General features: G+C 53.2%; 2 protein-coding genes across 3 annotated transcripts in view; one reads left to right on the plus strand and one right to left on the minus strand.

The window, feature by feature from the left end:
- RASAL1 (RAS protein activator like 1) overlaps window positions 1–1,696 on the plus strand; it is a 33,106-nt gene extending 31,410 nt beyond the window's left edge. The window contains exons 20-21 of the mRNA XM_070386081.1: window positions 552–628; window positions 909–1,696. Coding sequence (XP_070242182.1) covers window positions 552–628; window positions 909–1,048 — 217 coding nt within the window. The 3' untranslated portion in view covers window positions 1,049–1,696. The remainder of the gene's footprint in view (window positions 1–551; window positions 629–908) is intronic.
- Window positions 1,697–2,519: 823 nt separating this feature from the next.
- DTX1 (deltex E3 ubiquitin ligase 1) overlaps window positions 2,520–25,040 on the minus strand; it is a 39,018-nt gene continuing 16,497 nt past the window's right edge. The window contains exons 3-10 of one of the 2 annotated variants that reach the window (XM_070386082.1): window positions 21,950–22,628; window positions 6,488–6,549; window positions 5,963–6,124; window positions 5,666–5,727; window positions 4,995–5,153; window positions 4,741–4,902; window positions 4,564–4,653; window positions 2,520–3,919 (exon numbers count right to left, since the gene is read on the minus strand). In XM_070386082.1, the coding sequence (XP_070242183.1) occupies window positions 3,695–3,919; window positions 4,564–4,653; window positions 4,741–4,902; window positions 4,995–5,153; window positions 5,666–5,727; window positions 5,963–6,124; window positions 6,488–6,549; window positions 21,950–22,628 (1,601 nt within the window). In that variant the 3' untranslated portion in view covers window positions 2,520–3,694. The remainder of the gene's footprint in view (window positions 3,920–4,563; window positions 4,654–4,740; window positions 4,903–4,994; window positions 5,154–5,665; window positions 5,728–5,962; window positions 6,125–6,487; window positions 6,550–21,949; window positions 22,629–25,040) is intronic. The other variant, XM_070386083.1, reaches the window with a different exon arrangement.

The following is a 25,040-nucleotide window of genomic DNA, read 5'->3' on the forward strand; positions in this document are numbered from 1 at the left end:
CCTGAAGCTGGCCTGCCTGGGTTCAAATCCTGGACAGGCTGTGTGAAACTTGGGCGAGTTGCTTACCTTCTCTGTACCTCAGTTTTCTCAGTCTGGAAAATTAGGGTACCAACAGTCCTTACCTCATGGGGTTGTCCTGAGGACCGAAAGAACTCATACAGGTAAAGCACTTTGTAGGTGCCTGGACACATCGTTAGCTTTCTATATAATAAAAATATGAAATATAATACCCTTTCTAATAATAAAGGGTAACAATTATTATTATGCTGTGCAACCTTAGGCAAGTTGCTTTAGTTCTCTCTGTCTCAGTGGTCATCTGTGTAATGGAGCTCCTAGTAAGTATCCACCTGTGTTTTGTGCTAATTAAATGAGTTTATACATGGAAAGGGCTTGGAATAGCATCAGACACTCTATGTTTGCTGTGATGATGATGGCAATGGTGATGATTTAGTGGGAACCTGTAATGTTTCCTTCAACCAGCAGAATTTCTGGGTTCGAGAGCAGGATTGGGATTCAGGGACCAGCCTGGTTTTCTCCCTCTTAACTTTCAGGATGAAATTCCTTGAGGATTCCAACATGGATACAACTCTGGAGGCAGCCACAGAGCAGGGCTCCAGTGCCATGGAAGGTAAGGGGATAAGGAAATCCCTTTTCTTTCTCTTCTCTGGTACCTCCCACAACTTGCCAAGAACCTCCCACCCTGGTCTCTGAGCCCCTTCTCCCTCACCCCCACTCTCCTGTTTGCAATCCACCAGCAGGTCGGGGAGCTGCATGTGCCCGGCTCTGGCACATTTTAGGATTCTTGGGGCACCAGGCACATCCAGAGTCTGAGGAAGCCACTGAACCTGAATTAGAGCAGCCTGCTGCGGCCTGGCTGAAACGCTATGGCCTCCTCTTCTCTCTCCCAGGGGCCTGTACTGATGCCCTGGCTCGGCAGAGGGAGGCCGCTGCCCGCCTGCTGAAGGTGCTCACAGACCTGGACCAAGCCCACGAGGAGTTCCAGCAGCAGGAACAGGGGAAGGTGGTTTCGGGCCCCCTGAGGCCCTAAGGAGATGCCAGAGTCAGCCTGGAAGGAGGAGGGAGGAGCCAGTGGGCCCTTCTCAACATCCCCCGGCCCAGGAATCCCCTCGTGGCTGCCCTGCACCTCACTGATGCTGTGACTTGCAGGCTCCTAGAGATATCCTAGTCCCATGTGTCCTAAGCCCGGAACCCAGGCGTGGAAGTCCTTTGGCTGGGGACCAGCCTTGCACTGAATGAATCTCTCCCTCTGGGTTGAGGCAGACTGGAGTGGATGGAATAAGGAATCTGACTTCCTTGGCTCACCTTGAGGTCTCTGCTTCACTGGACTGGCCTCTACCCACACTGACTAGGGCAGCCTGGTCCTGAGCCGCTAGATACAGCTGTACCTGAAGCCCTGACGCCCATGTGGCCTTGTTGCCCCAGACAGGCACTAAAATGGGCTCAACCCCTTCCTATTTTCATGTCTGCCAATCCCTGTAACCTCACTGATCCTCCTGAACCCTGTCCTTGGCCAAGAATCCTAACCACAAGCTTCTACAATCAGGGGCCCCCAGGAATAACTGAGGCTGAGAGCCCAGTGCCTGACCCAGACCCCTGAAGCCTGAGAGACCTCAGGCCAGGCTCTTTCCCTCTCTTTGAGCCTCAGTTTACCGTGTATAAAATAAGTGAGAGAGTTGATATGTGTGATTTTCAAAATGGGTTCCATGGCGATAGCGTAGGAAACAGGGAGAGATTTCTCAGTCGTGGTTCACAGATACCCTGTGGGAGAAGTATCAACTGGATACCCTATTCTCAGAGTATCTGCTGGAAATGCAGCTTCCTGGATCAACTGAATCAGAATCTGAGGAGCATGAGGGCAGGCATCAGGGCTTTCAGGTGATGTGGATTGCACGTGAGATTTGAGGATCACGGGGCTGGGCGATTTTATATTGAGGTGAGCTTTTGTTTGAGAATGAATCGCAGAAGTTAAAATGTTGGGGAATACCCAACTGGCAGGATTGGAAGGGTCTCCAAATATTCATTTCCCGTTTTGTATTAACTAGAGGGTAGGACAGAAACCTTAAGAACCAGGAAAGATGCGGTGCTATCCCAAAGGTGCCCAGCAGGGGTCGCCTGGAGCCGCAGCATTCACTACAGCCTCCCAGCCTCCTGGGATGTGAGAGGTTGATAGGAGACTTGCTGCAGATCCTGGGACAGGTCCTTGTCTCTTCCTAGACAGAACCTGGTCCTCCTCCCTGAGGGCAAAGACTGGGATTCTGAGGTTCTAGAAAGCCATCACGGCGTCTCCCAGCTCCCCCTTGTTTCCTGGAGGTTCCCAGCCTGAGTTCCTCATTCCTAGTCATTGAACCCGGGAGCTGCGTGCATTGCCTTGCACCTGTGCTTGAGTACTGAACTTCACCTTGTACCCTCTTGGGGACTAGGATTGGGAGGGTCTGCCTCTGCCACCATCACACCCCCAGGACAAGAGAAGCGTGGGGACCCTCCATCTCCAGCTGCCCTAGCCTGACAGGGACAGTGGTCTTGAGTCACCATTTTGTTGCAAGCTCCCCCATGGGATGGACTGAAGTCCCCCAGAAACAGAGCCACCCACGCCCCTTCTTGACAGGAAAAGACCCAGTTGAGGAGGAGAAAGACCATTTATTTCTCCACCCACAGTGGGACTGGTAGATTTTCAAAAGAGCAATCGCTGGCGTCCCTTTAAATCTTGGCTGACTTCCACCATGGCAGCCAATCAACAGAGGCGGAGCTGGTGAGTTGCCTGGGCAACAGGCCCCTGGTTGGCCGAGACTATCAGCCACCCCACTGCCCACTCCCGAGGAAAGGGAAATGGACTCTTTGCTGTCTGGTCTGCTTTTTAAACCTGCTGGCCTAAGCCAGGCCTGACTCGTCTCGCTCCTGAAGCCAGAAGCTCCAGCCTTTGGATCTTGATGTTAGGAGTGATTTGGTGGAGAGAATGGGGTGGGGAAGGAAGGAAAACAGTGCCTTTATCAGGGACAGACATAAGGCTCGGGGATGGGAGGGGAGGAGGTCAGGGTCCCAGAAGGATGAAGAGACATAAGCACAAAATAAGATTCTCCTAGTCTGTCTCCCTGTCCTGCCCTTTTGCAAAACTGCTGAATATCTGGGGGCTTCCACCCCGTGGGCCATCAGTGGGTGGCAGAGATGGGAGGATACTGAGCTTCCCAAATGCCCCCTTTTCTCCTGGAGCCCTATTGGGCCCCCAGGTGCTAGCCCTGAGTCCCCTGCTTGCAGACAAGCCTGTACAGATGCGATAGAGACACAGATGGGAATCCATATGCGGTATCACAGGGGTCTTTCTGTCTCTTCCCCCCCAGTCTGGGGGTAAGTAGAGGCACGTGGGTGTGCGTGCATGTGTTCAACAGGACACGTGTGTTTGTGTGAGGGGGTGGGGCTCTGTCTTTTTAGCAGGGAGGTTGCTATGGTTTCCGGTACACCCTTGCGACCCTCTCAGGGGAGCTAGGGTCAAGCCGGCTGGCCTGCCATCCTCCCATCATCCCAACTGCTACCAGCCAAATTCCCGGAACGCTCCTGGCTCCTCCTGCAGGCTCCTCCCCAGCCCTGAACCTGGGCCGCCAGGACACACCCGGCGGGCGGAGGGAGGCATGTGCCGGATCAGGGGCAAAGCAGGAGGGAAGGTGGGCAGCCTCGGATCTCAGGCCTTGGCCACAGCCTCAGACACACCCTGAGCTGTGAGCTCCGCCAGCACGTTGTCTAGGTAGCTAGCGTCCGGGTAGCCATGGCCCGTCAGGTTGGATCCAAACTCGGTCTTGTGGTGGATCTCATTCCACACCACGGTGTCCGACTCGCCTGTGGTGTTGGACGTCCCGATGGTGAAGATGAGTCTCCGCTCCCAGGCGGTGATGAGCAGCCGCAGCACCTGGAGGGCGGGGCAAGGGGCGGGCAAATGGGGGCGAAGCGAGGAAGGGTCACAGGCAACACGGCCCACGGCTAGAGTCCCTCCCCGCCCACCCTGAGGTTACCCTGCAAGATTCCCCAAGGCCACCCGGTGTGCTCACTTCCTTCCCTAGACTGACTCCCACTCTGAGCTCCCCCAGTAAAACCCCTTTCCATGTTATCAGCCTATTTCTTTGAGGTGAAGAGTCTCAAACTGATGACCCTCAGCTGTATTTGGCTTGAACCTCACGCTGTGTTAAATAGCCGCTTCGTTCCTTCGTTGGCAGTATTCAAAAACCTGAAGGTTTCACGTGAAAATCAGAATTTCTGGCTTCTTTTGAAAAACAAAAAGTAAAAGCCGACACTCTTCTGGTATGGCGGTGAAGAGTCTAAACTGCTTGGGTTCAAATCCAGACTCCTGTGTGACCTCACTGTGTGACCTCGGACAAATGACTTGCCCTCTCTGAGGCTTTGTTTATCTCTAAAAAGACCTTGACCTCAGCGGGCTGGTCAATGAAATGAGGTTTTGAGGTCGCTGGCAGGGCTAGACACACGCACACTAGATGGCTATGGTCAGTGGTGGGGCCCCGGCCTGCTCCCACACACCCTTGCCCTTGCAGCACCCACCTTCCGGCCCTTCTCGTTGTTGGGCAGATAGCAGTGGCGTGGGAAGCCTCTTGCAGTGAACTTCTTGCCTGGGTTGGGGTGCTCAGGGCCCTGTGGGGAGGGGCAGCAGGGGGCTTGAACCACAGACGGCAGTGGGGAACCGCTGGCGAGTTCAAAGTCAGGGGCCTGAGGGCTCACCTGGATGCCAGTGGGGATGTCATAGACGATACGGATGGTCTGGGTGTCAGCGAAACCGGGCAGTGAGTGAGGGATGAGGTGAAACTCCATCTTCCCGGGCGGCTGAGTGCCCGTCTTCTCCCCGTAGATGGCCTTGCAGGTGGGGCACTGCAGGCTGCCATCCTGGGGCGGGGAGTGGGGGGTGGCTGTGAGGTTCCCAGGTGTCTGGGCCCCTCCCCAGCCCTCCTGTCTGCTCCCCCTGCCCGCCAGCCCACCTTGTTGCCATTGGAGTACATGGCCACGAGGCACAGCAGGTGGTACATGTGGCCACAGCGGCCCAGGCGGCCCACAAGCTCAGGTCGCACACCCTTGTGCCGAAGCACACCCTCGTAGCCAGAGGCCGTGACCAGCCGCTCCATGCAGATGGTGCAGTCCTGGGGTCGGGGGGAGCACAGAGAGGAGACTGAGGACTGGGGAGGGCAGGACACCCCCATGTCAGCACTGCCCCTCAGCAGGGGCCAGACCCTCAACCCCCCCAAGGCAGCAGACCGCCCCCTCTCTGGCCTCCATCTGTCAAAGGGAGGGGACACCCCCAGGTACTGAATTCAGGTGCATGGCAGGGGAAGAGATGGCTCCCTCACACTCCCTCCAGACATAGTCAAGGCTTAACTATCGAAAACAAAGCTTAAATACGTTTGGTGGAAAAAGATGGGTAAAAATAAGATGCAAAAACTGTTGATCATCAAAAGGTTGATAAATGTGATTCTGTTAAACATAGCATTGCTGTTTATCAAAAGATGCTGTAAAGACAGTGAGAAGGCAAACCCACAAACTGGAAGAAGAGGCTGAAACACACAGAACCTCACAAGGAGGGGGGTGCTGGGGTCTCCATCTCTGGAGGGGAGGCTGCCTGCCCTCCGCCCCTCCTCCTTGCCCAGGGGCTCACCTCATCAGGTGGGTTCTTCACCTTCTGCATGTACCTTCGAACCACATCTTCAGGGTTCTTACCTGCAAGGACAGAATTGGACTGGGCTTGACTGTACCCAGAGTCTAGCCCTGAGGGCAAGGCTCAAGACAGGGGTCTTGAGGGGTAGGGTCAGAAGCTGTAAGGGCTGGTGGGAGTCACATGTCAGGGGTTGCTTGAGGTTTTATGTAATCAGAGTTGGTGGTGGATGGGGCCAGAAGAGCTCAGATGGGTTAGCAGGGTTAGTTCAGGGGTCAGGGTCTAGCTTAGGAGGCCTACTCTTCTTCAGGTGCTTCTTCTTGGTCTTGCGGCACACCCCGGGCACGCCAGGCACGGGCTTGACGTCGCTCTTGCTCACCGGCGGTGGGTGCAGGATGGGCTTGGGGGCCCGGGTCAGGCAGACGGGCAGCCCCGCGGCGCAGAGCAGGATCCCAGTCATCCCTGCGAGACACCGAGCAGCGATAGTCAGGGGGCGGGGTGCTCATCCAGGCCCTGTCCACCCTGCTGTCCCATCGTCGAGAGGACCCTTGGGGTCTCTCCCCAGACTCGCCCACCTGGTGCACCCAGGAATCCTCGGATGGGTGGATGGGGTGTGTCCCACGGACCGTGCCCACTCAGCCCCACCCGAAGTTGAAGCCAAGTTGAGAGCCTTCTGCCGGCCCCGCCCACCCCAGAGTTGTAGCCCAATGGTAGGGGATGTGCCCTCTTGGCCACGCCTACCAAGGGGCGGAGTCAATGGGCAGACAGGTGGCGCCGCCACCTTGTGGGCCCCGCCCTTCTTTTCCGTCCTTGACTGGACCTCACCTGCCAGGGCCGGGTGGACTGGCCCTGTACCATTCAAGTTCTTCACCGGGAGCGCGGGGACCCTGAGAGGAGAAGAGAAGAGACTGTAGCCTCCCCAGACCAGATCAGGGGCCCCTGCTTTGCCTTCTGTCTCTGGCTCGTGGGCATGCCCTGACTCCTTTGTGACTGCCCCAGTCATCTAGAATGACCACTAGAGAATTCCATTCCTACTGACAGCCTTCTGTCAGTATTATCGGGTGGAGTGCGGCAAGGACCTCTGCCCAACACCCCGTGATAATGGAATGAACCCTTAGACTTAGTACTGACCCTCTCTCACTCCACAGCTGACCTCCTCCCAGGTGAGAGAAGTTGGCTCCCAACTGTTCCTTTTCATTGACTATTGTGTCTGAAACCCAACTATTCGTGACGTTAGCCAAACTTCTCTCAAAGTTTGCTGATACCCATAAAAGTTCTGGGAAAGAAGGATTTAGGGATCACCAAGGAGCCACTTCACTGTCTCCCACCAGGACATTCACAATGTATGTGAATGTATTAAAGGCTCTGATAAGTCCTGCATAAGGAAACAGGTTAGCTGTGGCTAATCCAGGTTTTCCAAAGACACTGGATGACGAACGTTTTCCCCCTCTGGAGTATTTATTGATGTCAGTTCTGGTGACTAAGGCATTATCCCCTCTTCACATGAAAAGGTCTCAGGAAAATGTAGCTTGCCTCCCCTCTTTGCTCTTCCTTCTGAAGAGATCTGGCTTTTGGCATCATTCAGAGCTGCTTTCATATTTCAGCTCAACCATTAAGCAGCTGGATGGAGAAGGAAATGGCAACCCACTCCAGTACTCTGGCCTAGAAAATCTCATGGACGGAGAAGCCTGGTAGGCTACAGTCCATGAGGTCACAAAGAGTTGGACACCACTGAGCGACTTCACTTCAACACAACAGCACATCACCACATCTCTCGTAAATGTGTTTCCTCATCAGTTAAATGGGGATAATATGGCACCTCCCTTTCAAGAAGATCCCTTGGAGAAAGGAATGGCTACCCACTCCAGTATTCTTGCCTTGAGGATTCCATGGGCAGAAGAGCCTGGTGGGCTACAGTCTATGGGGTCACAAAGAGTCAGACACAACTAAGCAACTAACATCTTCACTTTTTTTTTTTTTATGGCACCTCCCTTACATATGCTGTGAAGAGTCAGTGAAAGTCTACACGTAAAAGGCTGAGCACATTTCCTAGTACCTACTACAGACTCATAGTTTTAACCATCATCACTACCATCATTGGGCTTCCCAGGTGGCACTAGTGGTTAAAGAACCTGCCTGCCAATGCAGGAGACATAAGAGAAATGGGTTCAATCTCTGGGTTGGGAAGATCCCCTGGAGCAGGGCATGACAACCCACTCGAGTATTCTTGCCTGAACTGAAAAGAGGTCAAACCAGGCAATCCTAAAGGGAAACAATCCTGAATATTCATTGGAAGGACTGATGCTGAAGCTCCAATACTTTGGCTACCTGATGCGAAGAGTCGACTCATTAGAAAAGACCCTGATGCTAGGAAAGATTGAAGGCAGGAGGATAAGGGGACAACAGAGAATGAGATGGTTGGATGGCATCACCAACTCCGTGGACATGAGCTTGAGCAAGCTTTGGGAGATGGTGAAGGTCAGGGAAGCCTGGCATGGGGTCGCAAAGAGTCAGACATGACTGAGCGACTGAACATCAACAGGCACCATCATATCACCATCACTGTGTAATCCTGGTTAATTTCACCTCTTTTGCACCTCAGCCCACTAAGTCATGGTATAACTTCTCACCATCTTGGAGAAGAAACCACTAAGGCATTGCAGTGATAAGCTTGGGAGAGTCACTTAACCTCTGTGCTCCTCAGTCTCCTTATCTGTAAAATGGGGATGATAATACATGTCAGGAGGGTTGAAGGAGGAGGCCTGCTGTGATCTGTGCAATACACCCATCTGAGTCCAGACTTCAGAGTTTAGCTTTGTGGGTGAACTGGTATCTTTCTGTGGATGGGCATGAAATCAGATGGGGAAGTTTTGATAAGGAGAAGGCGTGTAATGAAAGCCAGGGACAAGGGACTTCCCTGGTGGTCCAGTGGTTAAGATTCCATGCTCTCAATTCAGGAGTCCTGGGTTTGATCCCTGGTCAGGGAAGTAGAAGGAAGATTCCGCATGCCACAAGTAAGACCTGGCACAGCACCCCCCCCAAAAAAAGCCAGGGGCAGCCTAAAGGGTGAGGGCAGTGACAGCTGGGGAAGGTGCTGCTGCAGCCCACTTGGCATGCCTGCTCAGGTCTGAGCACGGTCAGTGCTGTTTGGACACCTGCCCTGGCAGGCGCAGTCGGCACCAGCGAGCTGAGGGGAAGGTGTCTTTAAGCCAGTGGTACACTTGGCAGGTTTGTGTGCTGCTTCAGTGGGTCCAGAAACACACACACACACACACACCCTTGGAACGTGGGCTATATATGCATGCACATGTATAGGGAACATGCCAAGTGCAATAGAACACAGCTTCATGCACACATGGAAAACACTGCACAGACCGGCACACACCCCTGCAAACATGCCGCCCCCTCCATGTACACACACACTCCAGGGATCACATGACAGTTACACGCACACACAAGTGTACCCACAACCCAGGAGGCCCGCTTCCTATAGAGATACAGACACAGATACACGAATACTTGGGGAACGTGCCACACACTCTTGCACACAAACACACAGACACACACCAGGGAATACACACCATGCACACATACAGACACACCTCAGGGAACACACTCCATGAACGCACACAGGTCTAGACATAGACACACACTTCTACACAGAGAACACCACAGAAATATGTACTCACACACTCCAGGGAACACAGCACCCAGAAAAATACCCACGTGCAGATACCACAAAGACATTCAACTGGACAGGAGAAGCCGGGTGGGACAGACTGGTCCACACACTCTGACCTACACTCCCCCACAATGACATGCAGACACTTGGCTGGGAGGATCCCACTTTACACACACAGTAACACACACATGCACAGCACACAGCCGTCATTTTGTGCCTGCCCAGCGTCACAGGCTTACACCCAGTCAGCTGGGATACCCCTCCCAGACCCCACCCCTGAGGGGGTTGGCAGCGTCTGGAGCAGACATCGGGGTCTCCAAACACTCTGGTGACCTGGAGTCACTGAACATAGCTCCTGAGGGAAGTGGAACAGAGGAGAGGTACCATGGGGCCCCCAGGCTTGGGCAGCTGAGGTGTGACAGGGGAAAGATGCTGTGCCTCAGTTTCCCCGTGTGTAATGGGAATAGAGTCTTGCAAAGGTTCAATGGGATAAAGCATGCAAAGCTCATAGTCTGTTGCAGGGATGAGAGTGGGAATGTCTTGAGTTTCTCCTCCTTGCAGTCTTCCAGGACCCAAGGGATGGGGGGTCCATCCCCTCCTTCCTGGGATCTGTCATACTCCTCCAGGACATTCCTGAAGGGAGACCACCACTCTAATCTCATCCCCCTCCCCCATCCTCTTTTTTTGTTGTTCTTGGCCACACTACACAGCATGTGGAATCTTAGTTCCCTGACCAGGGATTGAACCCACACCCCCTGCTCAGTGGGACCACAGAGTCTTAACCACTGCACCAACAGGGAAGTCCCCCAGTCCTCTTATAAGATAGCATGGAGGCACATCTGGCTTCTCCTCTTTCTGCTGTCCTTTGAAACACTTCCATTGTATTATTGTTGTTAATATTATTGGCATGCAGATCTTAGTTCCCTGACCTGGGATTGAACCGATGTCCCTTGAAGTAGAAGTGTGGAGTCCTAAGCACTGGAGAGCCAGGGAATTCCTTAGAACACTTCCAATATAGACAGACTGTTAAGGTCCTCTACATATCCAGGGCTTCCCCATCCCCTCCGTTCCTTCCTTCCTTCCCTCCTATCTCATGAGAAAACAATCCTTCCCTCTCTCCAGGGCTATCTGTAAAATGGGTGGAAAGAAAAATATTTAGCATGAGGACCACCACTTCTTGTCTCCCACCTGTGGCAGACATCACTAATCCATCACAGCACTCTCTCGAGCCAAGCAGAATCATCAGCACAGATTTCCAGGGAGCCTCTACCAACCAGCAAGGACAGTTGGCTACCTCAGGTCTATATGAAGCACAAAGTCTGGTCTGGCTCATGACACTGGTCATGCTGAGCCTTTGGCCAGGGAGTTAGAAAGTGGGGTGAGGGGACCCCAGAAAGGGACTGTTTTAGATCTTAGCAGTCCTCCAATCTCTGGCACCCTTTAAAAACCACAGAGCTCTGGGTTACAAAAATCAGTCTTGCTCCTGGGAGGAGGGCTGTGAGTAAGGTGTGATGGTGGAGCTGTTTTGTATTTACCCATCGGCAAGCTGGGGGACAGTCCCCAGGTGGCCCCCAGCTCTCTCAATCTGCAGGCCCCTGCGAGAACCCAGGGTAGCAAGGTTCCCACGATGCCGGAGCGTGGGAACCACCCAGGCCCCCTTTTGATGTGGGATGCACTGTTTCCTCCCCGTCAGTCAGTGAGAACATCCTCCTGCCCTGGACAGGAGACCGCTGCCCGCAGGCCTCCGGGAAGGAGGGGCGGGCTTTCGCCCCTGGCTCCGCCCTCTTCGCCCCCCGCCCCCCTCCGCCTCCCCCCCCCCCCTCCCCGCCAACGCCCCGGCATGGCAAAGGGTCAGAGGAGCCCTGCAGGCCTGAAACCTGTTCTGACCAGAAGCCAGGCCTGGCTGACCCAGGGCAGGGATGGGTCCAATGCCTTGCCCATCTCTGCTTCAGATTCTGTTCCTCCTGTACTCTCAGTCCCTGCTGGCTCTTACCTTGCTTAGAGTAAATTCCAGCCTCTCTACTGTATGGGCTTCCAGGGTGGCACTAGTGGTAAAGAACCCACCTGCCAATGCAGGAGACATAAGAGATGTGTTTTTGATCCCTGGGTCAGGAAGATCCCCTGGAGGAGGGCACGGCAACCCAGTCCAGTATTCTTGCCTGGAGAATCCCCATGGACAGAGGAACCTGGCAGGCTATGATCCATAGGGTCACATAGAGTGGGTCGTGACTGAGCGACTTAGCACGCACACATTACCATATGCAACACAGCCAGTACCGATCCCTTGAACTCTTTTTTCCTGTGCTCCCTGCTCTATCCACTCCACCTCAGCCTCCTGGTTTCCCTGCGGTTCTGCAAACAGGTCAGGCACATCCTCACCCCAGGGCCTTTGCACTTGCTGACTGCTCTTCCAGAATGCCCAATTATCCTCATGTTCTGCTCCCGCACTCAACACAGGTTTCTGCTCAAATGTTACCCTACCAGAGACCTTCCTTGCCACTTTAGAGAGGCCTCTGCTTTTGCTCTTATCTTACTTAATTTTATAATATGATATATAACTGATATAACATTAATTATATTATCATAATATAATTATACATAACTAATATTATATATATGTATAAAATATCACAGTCTGATATAAAGTCTATAAAAGACTTTATAAAAGTCTTCCATATGACCAGACCCTCCCTGGCACTGTAACCTCATCTCTTACCCTCTCCATCTCTCTACTCTACATGCTTCTGCTGTTGCTCTAAAATGCTGAGCCCTGCAACTTCCCCGGTGGTCCAGTGGTTAGGAGTTCATGCATGGGGCGTGGGTTCGATCCCTGGTTGAGGAACTAAGGTCCCAAATGAATATATATATTCATTGTATATATTCAATGTATATATATACACACACATACACACACACACATATATATAATAGATGAGACATTGTTATATATATATAATAGATGAGACGTTATTCTATATATATGTAAAATAACAGTGTCTCATCGATTAAAATAATAATAAAATGAACTGCTGAGCCCTTTTGAGGCTTGTGCACTTGCTGCACCCTCCGCCTGAAGGCTTTTCCCACAGAGGCTGCTGTAGCGCTGCCTCGGGCAGGAAGACCTTCCTCACCACCCACTGTCACCGCTAGTACATGGCATGCAGTAGATTTTCAAGAAAGACTTGTTGCATGAAAGAAGGAAGGAAGACTGGATTTTGCAGGGATGTTCTGAGGTGATGCTCAGGCACAATCTCCCCGTGAATTTTTTTTTTTTGCACACTTTGGAAGTGAGCCTTGAAGCAGATGCCCAGAGAAGCCTCTCTGCAGCCTCTGGTCCCCTCAGAGACTCTCTGCCAATGTTCATTCTAAAATGAGCACACTGGACTCCCTGGTGGTCCAGTGGTTAAGACTCTGCCCTTCCAAGGCAGGGAGTGTGGATTTGATCCCTGGTCAGGCCACTAAGACCCCACAATCTGTGCAGTGTGGCCAAACAATTTTTTTTTTAAATGCTATGAAGTGAGCATGCTTTGTGGGCATCCGTGGGAACAGCCCGAGTAAGCTTTCTCTAAGAAATTTCCAGAAATGCTTCGCATCTTTCTCAAGGCAGAGATTCCATGGCCAGGCTTTGAGGAACCCTGACCTTTCCTGGAAACTGTCTCAGGGAACACGCCTCACACAGATGGGCTGGGCACGGGCAGGGGGCAATAATTTCAAGAGCTAGCTATGTTTCAGACTCAGCTGTATACCCTCCCTCCGTCATCTGATCGTCCCATTTTATAGAGGGGGAAACTGAGGCACAAAGAGGTGAAGTCACTGGCCAGCAAGTGGTAGAGCTCAAATGTGAGCCCAGAATGTCAGATTCTAGTCTGTGTTCTTCTCCACACACACAAAACCAAGTTCTCTCACCCTGGTTCAGAGACTAAGGCAGGAGGCTGTATTTGAGAAAAAAATCTCCCCAGGATGAGTCTGGAAAAGGGCATTTGGCTCCTCTCTCCTTCTTTTGTCAAAAGACAAGCAAAGAGAGATGCCTCGTGCCTGCTCTGGCTGGGGGGCCGCATTCAAAGGCAGGATGAGATACCGTGGGGAGGGCTTCCTAGATAACTGTTCCTCACACCGTTCCCTGCCCTTTCCTGTCTGGCTACCTTTGCCACACGGTACTCACTGCCTGTCCATACGGTCTATTCTCAATTCATCTCTTCCCTTTAAAGACAGGTTTCAAGGTCACCATCTTCAGGAGGGTTTTCTAATCTACCCCCAGTGAATACATAGCCACTTTTTTTTTTTGACATGCCATGTTGCATGATGGATCTTATTTTCCCAACCAGAGATTGAACCTCCTGCCTCCTGCATTGGAAGCCCAGAGTCTTAACCACTGGACCACCAGGGAAGTCCCTAAGCGATTTTAATCCCCAGGGGACTGCATTTATCTTTTCTTTGAGGACACAGATGTTTCCTGACTCCCTTTCTAGCTGTGGAGTTTCACCCCATCTCTTCCACCAGATTGCAAGCTTCTGGAAACTTGTCTAAGCCAGCTCTGTGACCCCAGGATTGAAGATGAAACTGGGCATAAATGGGTTCTCAGTAAGTATTGAGTGGAGGAGTTCAACCAACTATGGAATCGATCTGCTTCTTCTGGGGTATCTTCAGAGGGGGGCCTGGTGTCCTTAGAAGCAGTAGTTCTCATACCAAATGTGCTCCCAGAGACAAGGTTGGAGCAGGGATGGCAAACGCATGACATGTGTATTAATACTAGTACTGCACCTGTGGCAGACATCACCAATCCATCCCAGCACTCCTTTCCACTAAGCTAAAGGACTCCAGAAGGTCATTCCCATTCAAGCAGAGATGGCACATGAACTGAAATCTGTTTGTCATTTATCCTGCAGATGACGGAACTGAGGCCCAGAGAGGGGAAGTGACTTCATGAAGGTCACCCAGCTGTTTAGCGGCCCTGGAGTTTCTGAGTCAGAGGCCAGAGCTGAGCCCATCAGGCTGATACGTGGGGCTATCTGTAGGTGAGCCAGCCTTCTGAGCCCTCTGTGCCTAGAAGTGGGGCAAAGCTTTTGACCTGGGCCCTGGAGCTGGCTCAGGCCTGGGAGAGCTCACTGGGGGCTGCATGAGTGGGTACATTTGCCTGATCTGGTTGCTCCTTTCTTTCCCAGGCAACGAGGGGGTCCAAGACCCCAGGGACACAGGAAACCACACTGACACTCCCTATAGTTTCCATCCACCTATCTAGGCTGGCCTCCCTGTCCTCTCCCTCCCCTCCATGTCCCCGGCAGGCTCCAGGCACGTCACAGTCTCTGATGGTGGTTTCAGGTCCCCCAGTGGGCCTCCCTGGACACCTGGCGCTTACCCCATGACCCCTTGGGAAGCCCCTGGAGGTTCAGACCTCAGCTATTTGGGTCCAGGTGGGTGAGGACGGGGCAGAAGTGGGAACACCACATCGTGGGGAGAAGGAAGTTAAATAACACATGGCACCTACCTCCCTGGACCTGCTCCTGTGACCTGCACCCCCTTCAGTGCCCACTCCTTCTGTACCTGAACTCTTGTCCCCCACAGTCCGGGGTCAACCAAGTCCCCACCCCCACGCCCCACAGAGCCAGAGGGCTGAGAACATCACAGTAAGCTCCAGGGAGGTGCCCCACGGGGCCAGCCAAAGCCACAGACCATCAACGGCTGCTGTGGCCTGGTTCACTTCCCCTTTCCTCGATCGAGCACCCCTCAGGCTGCCTGAACAAGCCGCTGACCTTCTACGGGCCTCAATTTCCCGCTCTGTTAAATGGGTCCCCTCATCCCTGACCCTGTCCACTCCTAAGGATTCAACAGTACCAAAATCCCCTGGAGCGATATTCTGAGGGGTGGTAGTCAGTTAGGGCCCAGGTTTATCTAGAGGCCTGGGGGCTCTAGGTCACCTTCCCCCACCCTCCTGGTCTCTAGCCCGCTTTGCTTGCTTGCTCTGGTGGTTGGGGGGGCGGTGTGGGGAGCCCAGGCAGGGGAAGGGAGGGGAGGGGAGGGCTGGCGGTTCCCACGGCCTGGGGCAGCCACGTACTGACAGGAGTGTGGTTTGGCCTCCCAGGGAGCAGGGCAGGAAGTGCTTCAGGTCTGGGGCGGGGTGGGGTGGGAGGGTGGGGGGATGGGGGCGTTTGGTTTGACCTCGCGGTGAGGCGCAGGGAGAGCCCAGCAGCCACGAGGGAAAAAGCAGGGTTACAGCCACTGTCCTCCAGCAAGGCCAGGAAAAGGGGGAGAGTGGGCAGCCCAGAGGCCCCACAGGGACACGGTGCAGGAGAGACTTTTCATGGTGTGCCTTTGGGACTGTTGTTTTTTGAAGCATTAAAATGTAATACCTAGTGAAGAGCCGGAGAAACAAAATGTGAATGCTTTCAAACCTAAACGTAAAATCACTGCAAGAAATGAAAAGAAGAAGGAAAACACCCAAACACACCAGCCACATCAAAGCCCCCACCCCCCACCCCCCACCTATCCTCCATGTCCGGAGTGAGCTTGCGACAGCAAAGTCATCCCGGCCTGTCTCCAGCTCACAACACCAGCTGGCTCCCATTTCCCGCAGAGGAAAAGCCAAAGTCCTCAACACAGCCTTCAGGGCCCTACGGGACTGGCCCCATTTCATCTCTGACCTCCTCTCCCACCACACACCCCCGTTGCCTCTGGAGCCACAATGGTCTCCTCGCACAAACCAGGCCTGCTCCTGCCTCAGGGCCTTTGCACAAGCTGTTCCCTCTGTCTGCAGTGCTCTCCCCCACCCCAGTTCTCTGCATAGCTTGCTTCTTAACCTCCTTCAATCCTTGCTCAAACGTTATATTCTCAGTGAGGCCTTTTCTGACCTCTTCATTTCCATTTATGCCCCTCCCACTACTCCCTACACCCCTTCCTTTCTTTATTTTTCCTCGGTAGTCACTACTACTCTCTATCACATACTAGAATTTATTTTGTTTCTTGTTTGTCTCTCTCTAGAAATATGAGCTTCGGGAGGGCAGGGATTGTCTGTTTTGTTCATGGCTGGATCTCCAGGGCCCCCAAAGAGTCCTTGGCACACAGAAACTGCTCAATATATTAATAAAAGGATTAACTAGTTAAAAAGACAAGCATAAGCTATAGAGAAGGTAAAAAGAGGGACTTCCCTGGTTGGTCCAGTGGTTAAGAAATCGCCTTTCAATGCAGGGGATGTGGGTTCGATCCCTGGCTGGGCACTAAGATCCCACATGCCATGGGACAACCAAGCCTGCAATGGTGTCACTACTGAGCCCAAGCCCTCTTGCTCTGGAGCCCACGCACTGCGACTAGAGAGAAGCCTGTGGGATACAAGGAAAGAGCCCCCCTGCTGCAGCTAAGACCCAACCCGATGCAGCCAAAAATGAATAAATAAAGAAGAAGGTACAAAGAAATAGCGAACTGGGGAAAGGTAATAAAGAGCTCAGACCCTTAAAATGCAGAAGGAGCATCTGCAAATCAATTTTAAGAAAAGCCGGAAAGAGCCCTAGAGAAGGAGAAACAAGGAAGTAAACAAGTGATTTGTAAAAGAAGGAATCACAGGTGGCCAGTAAACAGGAAGAAGTTCTCAGGCTAAGAATCAGAGGTTTGAAAACTCAAACAGCATCTCAATGACAACATCGTGCTGGTCTGATAGGGATGTGCTCGAGGGGGCGGGGCCAAGCCCCGCTCCCACTGCTAGGGATGGATTTGAATGCAGGCAGCTTGGTATCTGCCCCCTCATTGGCCTTTGTCGCCAGCCCCACTGCACGGGCTGCAAAAACTGAGGACCAGAGAGGGCAACGGGGCCCACTGGGGTCACACAGTGAGAGGAGACAGGGAAGCCGGCCCCAAGCTCAGCTGCTGCGGGCCCCCCGACTCCTTGGGCCTCCAAACGCCTTGTGGCACCAGGACCAGGCCTCTCGGACCCTGGCTTGAAACCCGGAGCGGGCAGCCAGGGGCCACCCCAATACCATGGCCGACTGCGATTGTTGAGTCAGAGTCCTAATCGCGTGACCTGGAGCCAAGGGCCAGGCTTTCAGAGCCTCAGTTTCCTCATCTGAGAAGTGGGGACAATAGGGCCTACCACCGTTTCTGTGCACAGCAAGAGAGGCGATGCATGTAAAAGCCGTGAGACAGAGCCTGGGACGTTGTGAGCGCTCAGTAAATGGAAACAGGCCTGCAGCTGTTCCCCCTCCCTCTCCCTTCCACCACGTGGGCTGGAAACTCTTAGTCTGCCCCACAGCTGTGTTCCAAAGTGCTGGATGCTGCCCTCTCAGGAGACAGGGCGGATCTTCCCCACCCCTGTGTCTCCGTCCCCCAGGCATCAGCTGCCAGCTGGCTTCCCGCCTCATCACAGGGGGGAGTGGAAACAAACCCCAGCCAGGGGGACACTGTAGTCCTGCTGGCTGTGTGACCTGGGGACAAGTCAGTGCTGCTCTCTGGACCTCCGTCCTGAGCTGAGGATGGGAGGCAAGAAGGATGACAAAGAATGATGTCTGAGTTCACCCCTCCTCTGCGCACTGATCATGTGTGGTGATTTTAAATACATTTGCACACCCATCAGTTCTGATGAGCCAGCACACGTGGACTGGGGTGATTTTAGCTCCATTTGACAGATGGGGAAACTGAGGCCAGGGAGGAGAAGCTATGCAGCTCTCTCTGCAGGAGAGAAGAAGAGTGGAGAAAAGGGAACAGAGAAGGAGAGAGCTGCTGAGAAGGAAAGAAAAAGGCAGGAGAGAAGGAGCAAGAGACAGAGACAGGGAGACACAGTCACAGAGACGAGAGAGACTGAAAGAGAGGCTGAGCCTCAGAAAGCTGTAATAGGAGAGTCCCAGACACACTGCTGTGTCTTCAGTTGTGTCTGGACCTGAAACTCACGCATTGGAGTCCTGTTGTTCTTGTTATTCAGTTGCTAAGTGATATCCGATTCTTGTGACCCCGTGGACTGTAACCCCCCAGGCTCCTCGGTCCCTGAGATCTGCCAGGCAAGAATACTGGAGTGGGTTGCCATTTCCTCCTCCAGGGGATCTTCCCAACCCAGGGATCGAACCTGCGTCTCCTGCGTTGGCAGGCAGATTCTTTACCACTGAGCCACCAGGGAAGTCCCCGCTGGAGTCCTAACCCCTCTCCAAACTCCCGGACACTTGGAGACAGGGTCTTTGCAGAGGTGATCAAGTTATGAACGAGGTCATTGGAGTGGGCTCTAATCAATAAGCCTGGTGTTCTCATAAAGAGGAAATCTGGACACAGGGATACAGAGGGTAGATGATATGAAGACAGGGGGAAGGTGCCTGTCTGTAAGCCAAGGCCTCACAAGAAACCCACCCTGCCAACACCTAGATCTCTGGCTTCCAGCCTCCAGAACTGAGACAATACATTTCTGTTGTTTGGGCCTCTCCAGTCTGTGGCACTTTGCTGTGGCAGCCCAGGCACACCGACGGACTTAAACACAGAAGCAGACAGACTGCGGGAAGGGCCATGAGGGGCTCTGGGTGTTCTGGAGACCAGGGCGAAGGTGGGGGACCTGATTCCTCAGAGACACCGTCCCTTTCCCCTCATGGGCTGCACCGAGCCTCAGTTGCCTGGGAAACGGGAAGCTTCACTCTGCAGGCACTAGGGTCTGCCATCTCCATGCCTCCTTCCTCCCATCCCCTCCCTCAGCAGCAGACTCCATGTGTCCTGGGCCCACCCCCCTACTCTGAACCAGGGCTATTTAAAAAAATTTTTTTTGGTCACATGCAGGACCCTAGTTCCCCTGCCAGGGATCAAACCTGCGTCCCCTGCATTGGAAGACACAGTCCAAACCATTGGACTGCTAGGGAAGCCCCTGAGCCAGGGGTATTTTTAGTTCCTGTTCCTTGGCTATGCACCTCCTCAGCAGGGTCAGCCCTGACTACTCCATCCCTCCCAACCACACCACCCTGTCCCATCACCTCCCTAGTGCTTCCCTCTCTCTCCAGCAACTGTGTTCATTTACTCATTTGCAGGCTGTATGTTCAGCAGTTTGGACCCCATTTGTCTTGTCAGGCTCTGTGAACATGCACCCACAGTACATATTTAGAGAATTGATACCGAGCAATAAAAACTGAGCAACCCCCAGCTTGCCCTGAAAGAGCCGTTTTCAAAAATTTCATCAGTGACTGAGAAATTCATTTCACCTGGCGACCTATGAAACACATGTAGAAATCATGCAAAAGGTTCCTGGAGCAATTCTTACTAAGTATGACACATGCCAATGTTTTCTATTTTGTTCACTTTCTTTGATTCTATTCAGTTCCATCCCATCCCGTTTTCAGAAAATTTTGGTTACAACCTTCTGACTTCATAATTCACTAGTGGGTTTCAGTGATACAGCCCTGGAGAGAAGATTCTCGAATTCTTGCTGCAAAGGCACCTGGGACTTTTCTGCTTCTGTCCCCTCCCACATCTACTCCAACTTGTTTTCTACTCTTGTCATCCTAGGGCCCTCCAGCCCGGCCAGAGCCAGGTTGTGATCTGCAAGGAGCCACATGAATACCCGTCTGTGATTCCCAGATGGGTGAGTCCCTTCTGCAGTGTTTCCCCAAAATGCTCTCCCAAACCTCCTCTGGTCTCCTCCCTGTGGGCACTGGGATGCTGGAGAGGAATGATCTGGAGGGGAAGGGGGAGAGGAAGGGAGGGCTAGGGGGGCAGGTGGCAGCTGCTGTAGTCCTTCCGGTGGAAAATCACACTCCCCGGCCCCCCATACCAACCCTCCTCCGGATAACATTAGTAGTCCTGGCTGCCACTGAAGGACTATCTCAATATAAGCGCTATGTATGATCAGGCACACAGCTCCCACTTGACAGATGATAAAACTGAGGCTCAGTGAAGGAGAGGCACTTGCCCCAGATCTCATAGCTCAGAAGTAGCTGCCAAGAGGGGATCGGAACCCAAGCAGCCAGATTCTCAAAAGTTCAGAAGCCAGAGAGATTCAGAAAGTGAAAGAAAGTGTTAATCATTCAGTTGTGTCTGACTCTTTGCGACCCCTGATTGTAGCCTGCCAGGCTCCACTGTCCGTGGGATTCTCCAGGCAAGAATACTGGAGTGGATAACCATTCCCTTCTCCAAGGGATCTTCCCGACCCAGGGATCGAAACTGGCTCTTCCTCATTGCAGGCAGACTCTTCACCGTCTGAGCCACCAGGGAAGCCCAGAAAGATTTTGAAGGGTAGCCTAATTCAGGGCCCCTTCCCTTCCGAATGCCTCAGTTTCTTGGTGAAAGGAAGACCTGGATATGGTGACCTCAGAGGTTGTCTCCACATCTGATCTGTGCATGACCACTCTCCTGGGTCACGCCAGAGGGATGCAAGCAGAGCTGCCTTTTGGTGCTCGTTCCTGGTTTTGGGCACCATAGCCCACACCCCACCTGCCCTTTTCCCTTCTGGTCTATCTCAAGGTCAAGGTCTCTGCTCTGGCCTCCCATTCCAACTCTTTCAGGATCCAGTCCTCCGCTGAGATCAAGTGAATCTGGACTCCTGGGTGGGAAGCTGACAGACTCACTGGGTCCATATTCTGGGGCATAGGTGTCTTAACCCAGGCATTTCCAAAGCTGGTATGATCCGGGTTCCCTTCCTCAGTGAAATCCTATGAAAACCAGTTCTCAAAAGAGAGTCCAGAAAGGGCTGATCTGGTTAAAATGAAAGCAGAGGCTGGCTTCTTGGCCAGCCCCCTCTCCTGCCACTATGCCGTGCTGTCCCAGGGGTCCCTAAAGCTCAACTTGAAAACCATAGTATTAGTCCCATGTAATGGTGATATTTCAGGTGTGGCCTTTAGGGCCACAAATATTTGGACAATATTGGCTTGCTTGAGCTTCCACATGAGATGGGTATGGCCTGGGGCAGGGTATGGAAACCCTCTAGAACTTCAAAGACAACACAGTGCAGACTCCAAAATCCTACAGGTCTGAATTTCAATCCCTGCCCTCCACCTGGGTGGCCCTCGGAAAGTATCATACCTCTCCCAGCCTCTGCCTCTCCATCTGTAATAGGGACATGATGAAATGGAGGGGGTAGGTAATAAATGAGATGGTGCAGAAAAAGAATTTAGTAAATAGCAGACATGGACTGTACACCATTACGGCTTCCCAGGTGGCTCAGTGGTAAAGAAGCCACCTCCCAGTGCAAGAGATGCACGTTTGATCCCTGGGACAGGAAGATCCCCTGGAAGAAGAAATGGCAACCCACTCCAGCATTCTTGCCTGGAAAATCCCATGGACAGAGGAGCTTGACGGGCTGCAGTCCATTGGGTCGCAAAGAGTCCGACACGAATGAGCGACTGAGCACGTGCTTACACACACACCAGAGTAGCTGCTGCTATGGCTCCAGCACTTGTGAACTACACGATCTGGGATGTGTTACTAACCCTCCCCATGCTGCAGATTGTTCGTTATCTGTAAATTGGGGCTGATGACGCTCCCTCCCTTATAGGGTCCTCGTTACTGGAGATAAACGAGCGTTAAGGTGCTTAGTTAACTCTTGGCACAAAGTGAATACTTAATAGACGCTAGGTAGTACTTATGATTTTTGTAATTACTGTAATTCTTTGTTCCTAGCCCCGGTGGGCCGCCACCCCTGCGCCCAGGGCCCGGCTTACCCCGGCGGGATGGAGGCACGTGCGCTCACGCTGGTGGCGCGCTGGGGCCCGGGCCGGTTGAGGTTGTTTTGCCCCGGGGTGGGCGCGCCGCCGGGGGCGCTCGGGCTCCGCGGGGGCGCGCCGGGGGGCTGCGCGGGCTCGGCGGGGCCGGCGGCGGGCGCGGCCCAGAGCGCGGCGCCGGCGAAGGTGGCGCTCGGGCGCACGGCGAGCGTGCCCGCTGGTCCTCCGGGCGGCGGCTGGGGCGGCGGGGGCGCCGGGGGCGCCTTGCGGCGCTGCGAGGCCAGGATGGCGTTGGAAGCGGCGCGCGTGCTGTTGACCAGCAGGCACTGCTGGCACGAGCAGGGCTGGCCCGAGCTGGCGCCCACGGGCCACGATTGCGACTTGGGGATGGAGCCGACGGTGAGCGGGTAGGCGAGGTCCAGGCGGCGGCGCAGGCGGCGGCGCCGGCGCGTCTGGCGGTTCATCTGCGACATGCTGTTGAAGTAGATGAGGTAGCAGAAGCCGAGCGACGAGAGGTCGAGCCACGGGTGCTGCTTCTCGTAGGCGTTCTGGATGGTGATGCAGATGTCCATGTCGTAGGCCGTCCACGCGCCGCCGTCGTTCTCCCATTCCCACACGATGCCCTTGCCCGGCGCCGACGACGGGTCGTAGAAGTTGCGCCGCACTGGCCGCATGGTGCCTGTGTTCACAAGGGCAACGGGAGTCAGGACCCGAGGACGGTGAACCTCCGCGGCCGGGCGGGGGCGGGGTCGAGGTCGGGGTGGGGGGTGATCAGGGCAGGCCAGAGGGGCGGGAGACGACCCCGGGGGGTCAGTATATGCGCAGGAGCGAGCTTGAAGGTCAGCGCAATATGGGTTGGAGCGGAAGGCAAGGAAGTGGGGTGTCCAGACAGCACGAGGATGCCAATCAGCAAGGGGAGTAGGGGAGGCAAGCGGCCCCACCTCTCAAGAGTCGACACAGGCAGTGAAACAGTGGCCATCACAGGCTGGGGGGTGGGAGAGGGGGCGGGGAAGAAGCCAGTGTGGGATCTGTTTAGACCAGGAGGGGCTGGGAAGCAGAGTCAGCGCCTGGGGTGAGGGCAGGGATCAACAGAGGCCACCACCCTGCAGACACCAATGACCCTTCTTTCCTTCATCCGTCCACTCATTCAGTCGTTCGTTCATCCATTCGTTGATTACTTCAAGCACAAGTTCACTTATACATTCGTTCATTCCTTTCTTCATGTCTTGGTTCACACATTCATGTATTCCTCAGTTCATTCGTTCAATAACTCCTTCATCAGCCCAGTCACCCATGCCTGCCGCCATTTCATACCTGCATTTATTCTCCCCCGTCTAGTCATCCATGATTTCAGTCATTCCTTCGCTTACCACCATCCTATGTAAAATGTGCACCACCTCTATATACCATCTTTCCCCTCCACATACCTTCTTTCCCCTCTCCTTCCCTGCTCGGGTTTTCTCCGTCTGGTATACTTTATATTTCACACATTTATCTTGTTTTCTGTCTCTCTTTCCACTAGAATGTCATTGCCACAAGGCAAGGACTTTGCTTTATTCACTGCCGTATCCCCAGTGCCTGCTCACAGTAGGTGCTCACTAGGTCGTTGCTGAATATATGAATGAATTCATTTAGTTCAGACAATGATTCATTTGGGATCCGCTTATTTTATTCAGTCATGCCTTTTGCTATCCTTGCATTGATCCATTCCTTCATCCACTTATTTATCCTCTTTTCCATACATCTGTTTATTTGTTCCTTCTTTTAACAAACACACTACCTGTCTGCCCTGAGCTCTGTGCTGGGAGGTCATTCAAAATGAACATAACCACATGATAACCTCAGCCAGGTGGGTATTCACACACCCATTATAAAAAACAGAGGCCCTGAAGTTTGGCTCCCAACTTTTGCTCCATGTTTCCCAGTTCTGGATGCTTCCTCAGAGCAAGACTCCATGGACACTGGGTTAAGCAGAGATGACGGACATCCAGGCTGCAGGACTTCTCAGTGCCTTCAGCCCGCCCTGTGCCTTGGGGCCAGTGTGGAGAGATTCTTTTGCATGGTTCACGTGACACACTGTCGGGAAGGCTGCACCCTTGACTGCTCCTCAATTGTAGATAAGTCCCTTCAGTCTCACTACGTCTTGGTGGCCCCATCTCAAAAATAAAGGTGATACTAATCCATAAGCTACCCCTCCCCTCTCAAACCAGGCTGTTGGGAGGATTCAGTGAGGATAGCCACAGAGCACAGGGTCTGAGAAGGGCACCAGGGCTGGGAGGCAGACAGACCTCATTTCAAATCCCAGCTGCCTAACTTTCCAGCTCTGTGTCTGTGGTCAGGTGATGCAATCACTCTGAACCTCAGTTTTCTCATCTCTAAAATGGGCACAAGCAGACCTTCCTTATGAGGGTCTTAAAAGAATCCTTGAAGACAAATACTGTCTGTACGCTGATGATTCCAATATCCTCTCTCCTGAAAGCCAGGCTTGTGTATCCAGCAGCTCCCTCAGCAGCTTCCCATACAGGTTCAACAGGTTTCTCAAACTCAGCTCTGCCATAGCACAGCTGTGATCTTCCTTCCTAACCCTAACCCCAAACCTGTTCCTCCTGAAATCTTCCTCATTGCAGTTAAGCAACTCCATCTTTCCAGCTGCTCAAGCCCCAAACCCCCAATTCTTGGACCCACCCCAGACTTCTCATGTCACACCCCATGTCCAACCTATTAGTAAAATCCTGTCATCTCTGTCTTCAAATACATCCCACACCTGACCACTTGCCCCTCTCCCCAGCACACCAAATCTGTCTGGTCTAAGTCACTATGTCCCTCCTGTCTGGACCATGGCAGTAGACTCATGACTGTTCTCCACCTCTGTCCTTGCTTTCTGTAGGGTCTGTTCCCTACACTGCAGCCAGAGGCATCTCATTCAAATCAGATCACATTCTTCTTTGGCTCAAAACTCTCCCATGGTTCCCTGCTTACTTGGAGTCAAAGTCAAAGTCCTGGCTGTGATTTACAAAGCACCGCATGGTCTATAAAGCTCCTACAAGGTCCCACGGGTCTACAAAGTGCCCCCTCACTCACTACCTGGTCC

This window comes from Bos mutus, chromosome 17 (genome assembly GCF_027580195.1).
Source record: "Bos mutus isolate GX-2022 chromosome 17, NWIPB_WYAK_1.1, whole genome shotgun sequence".
NCBI lineage: Eukaryota > Metazoa > Chordata > Mammalia > Artiodactyla > Bovidae > Bos > Bos mutus.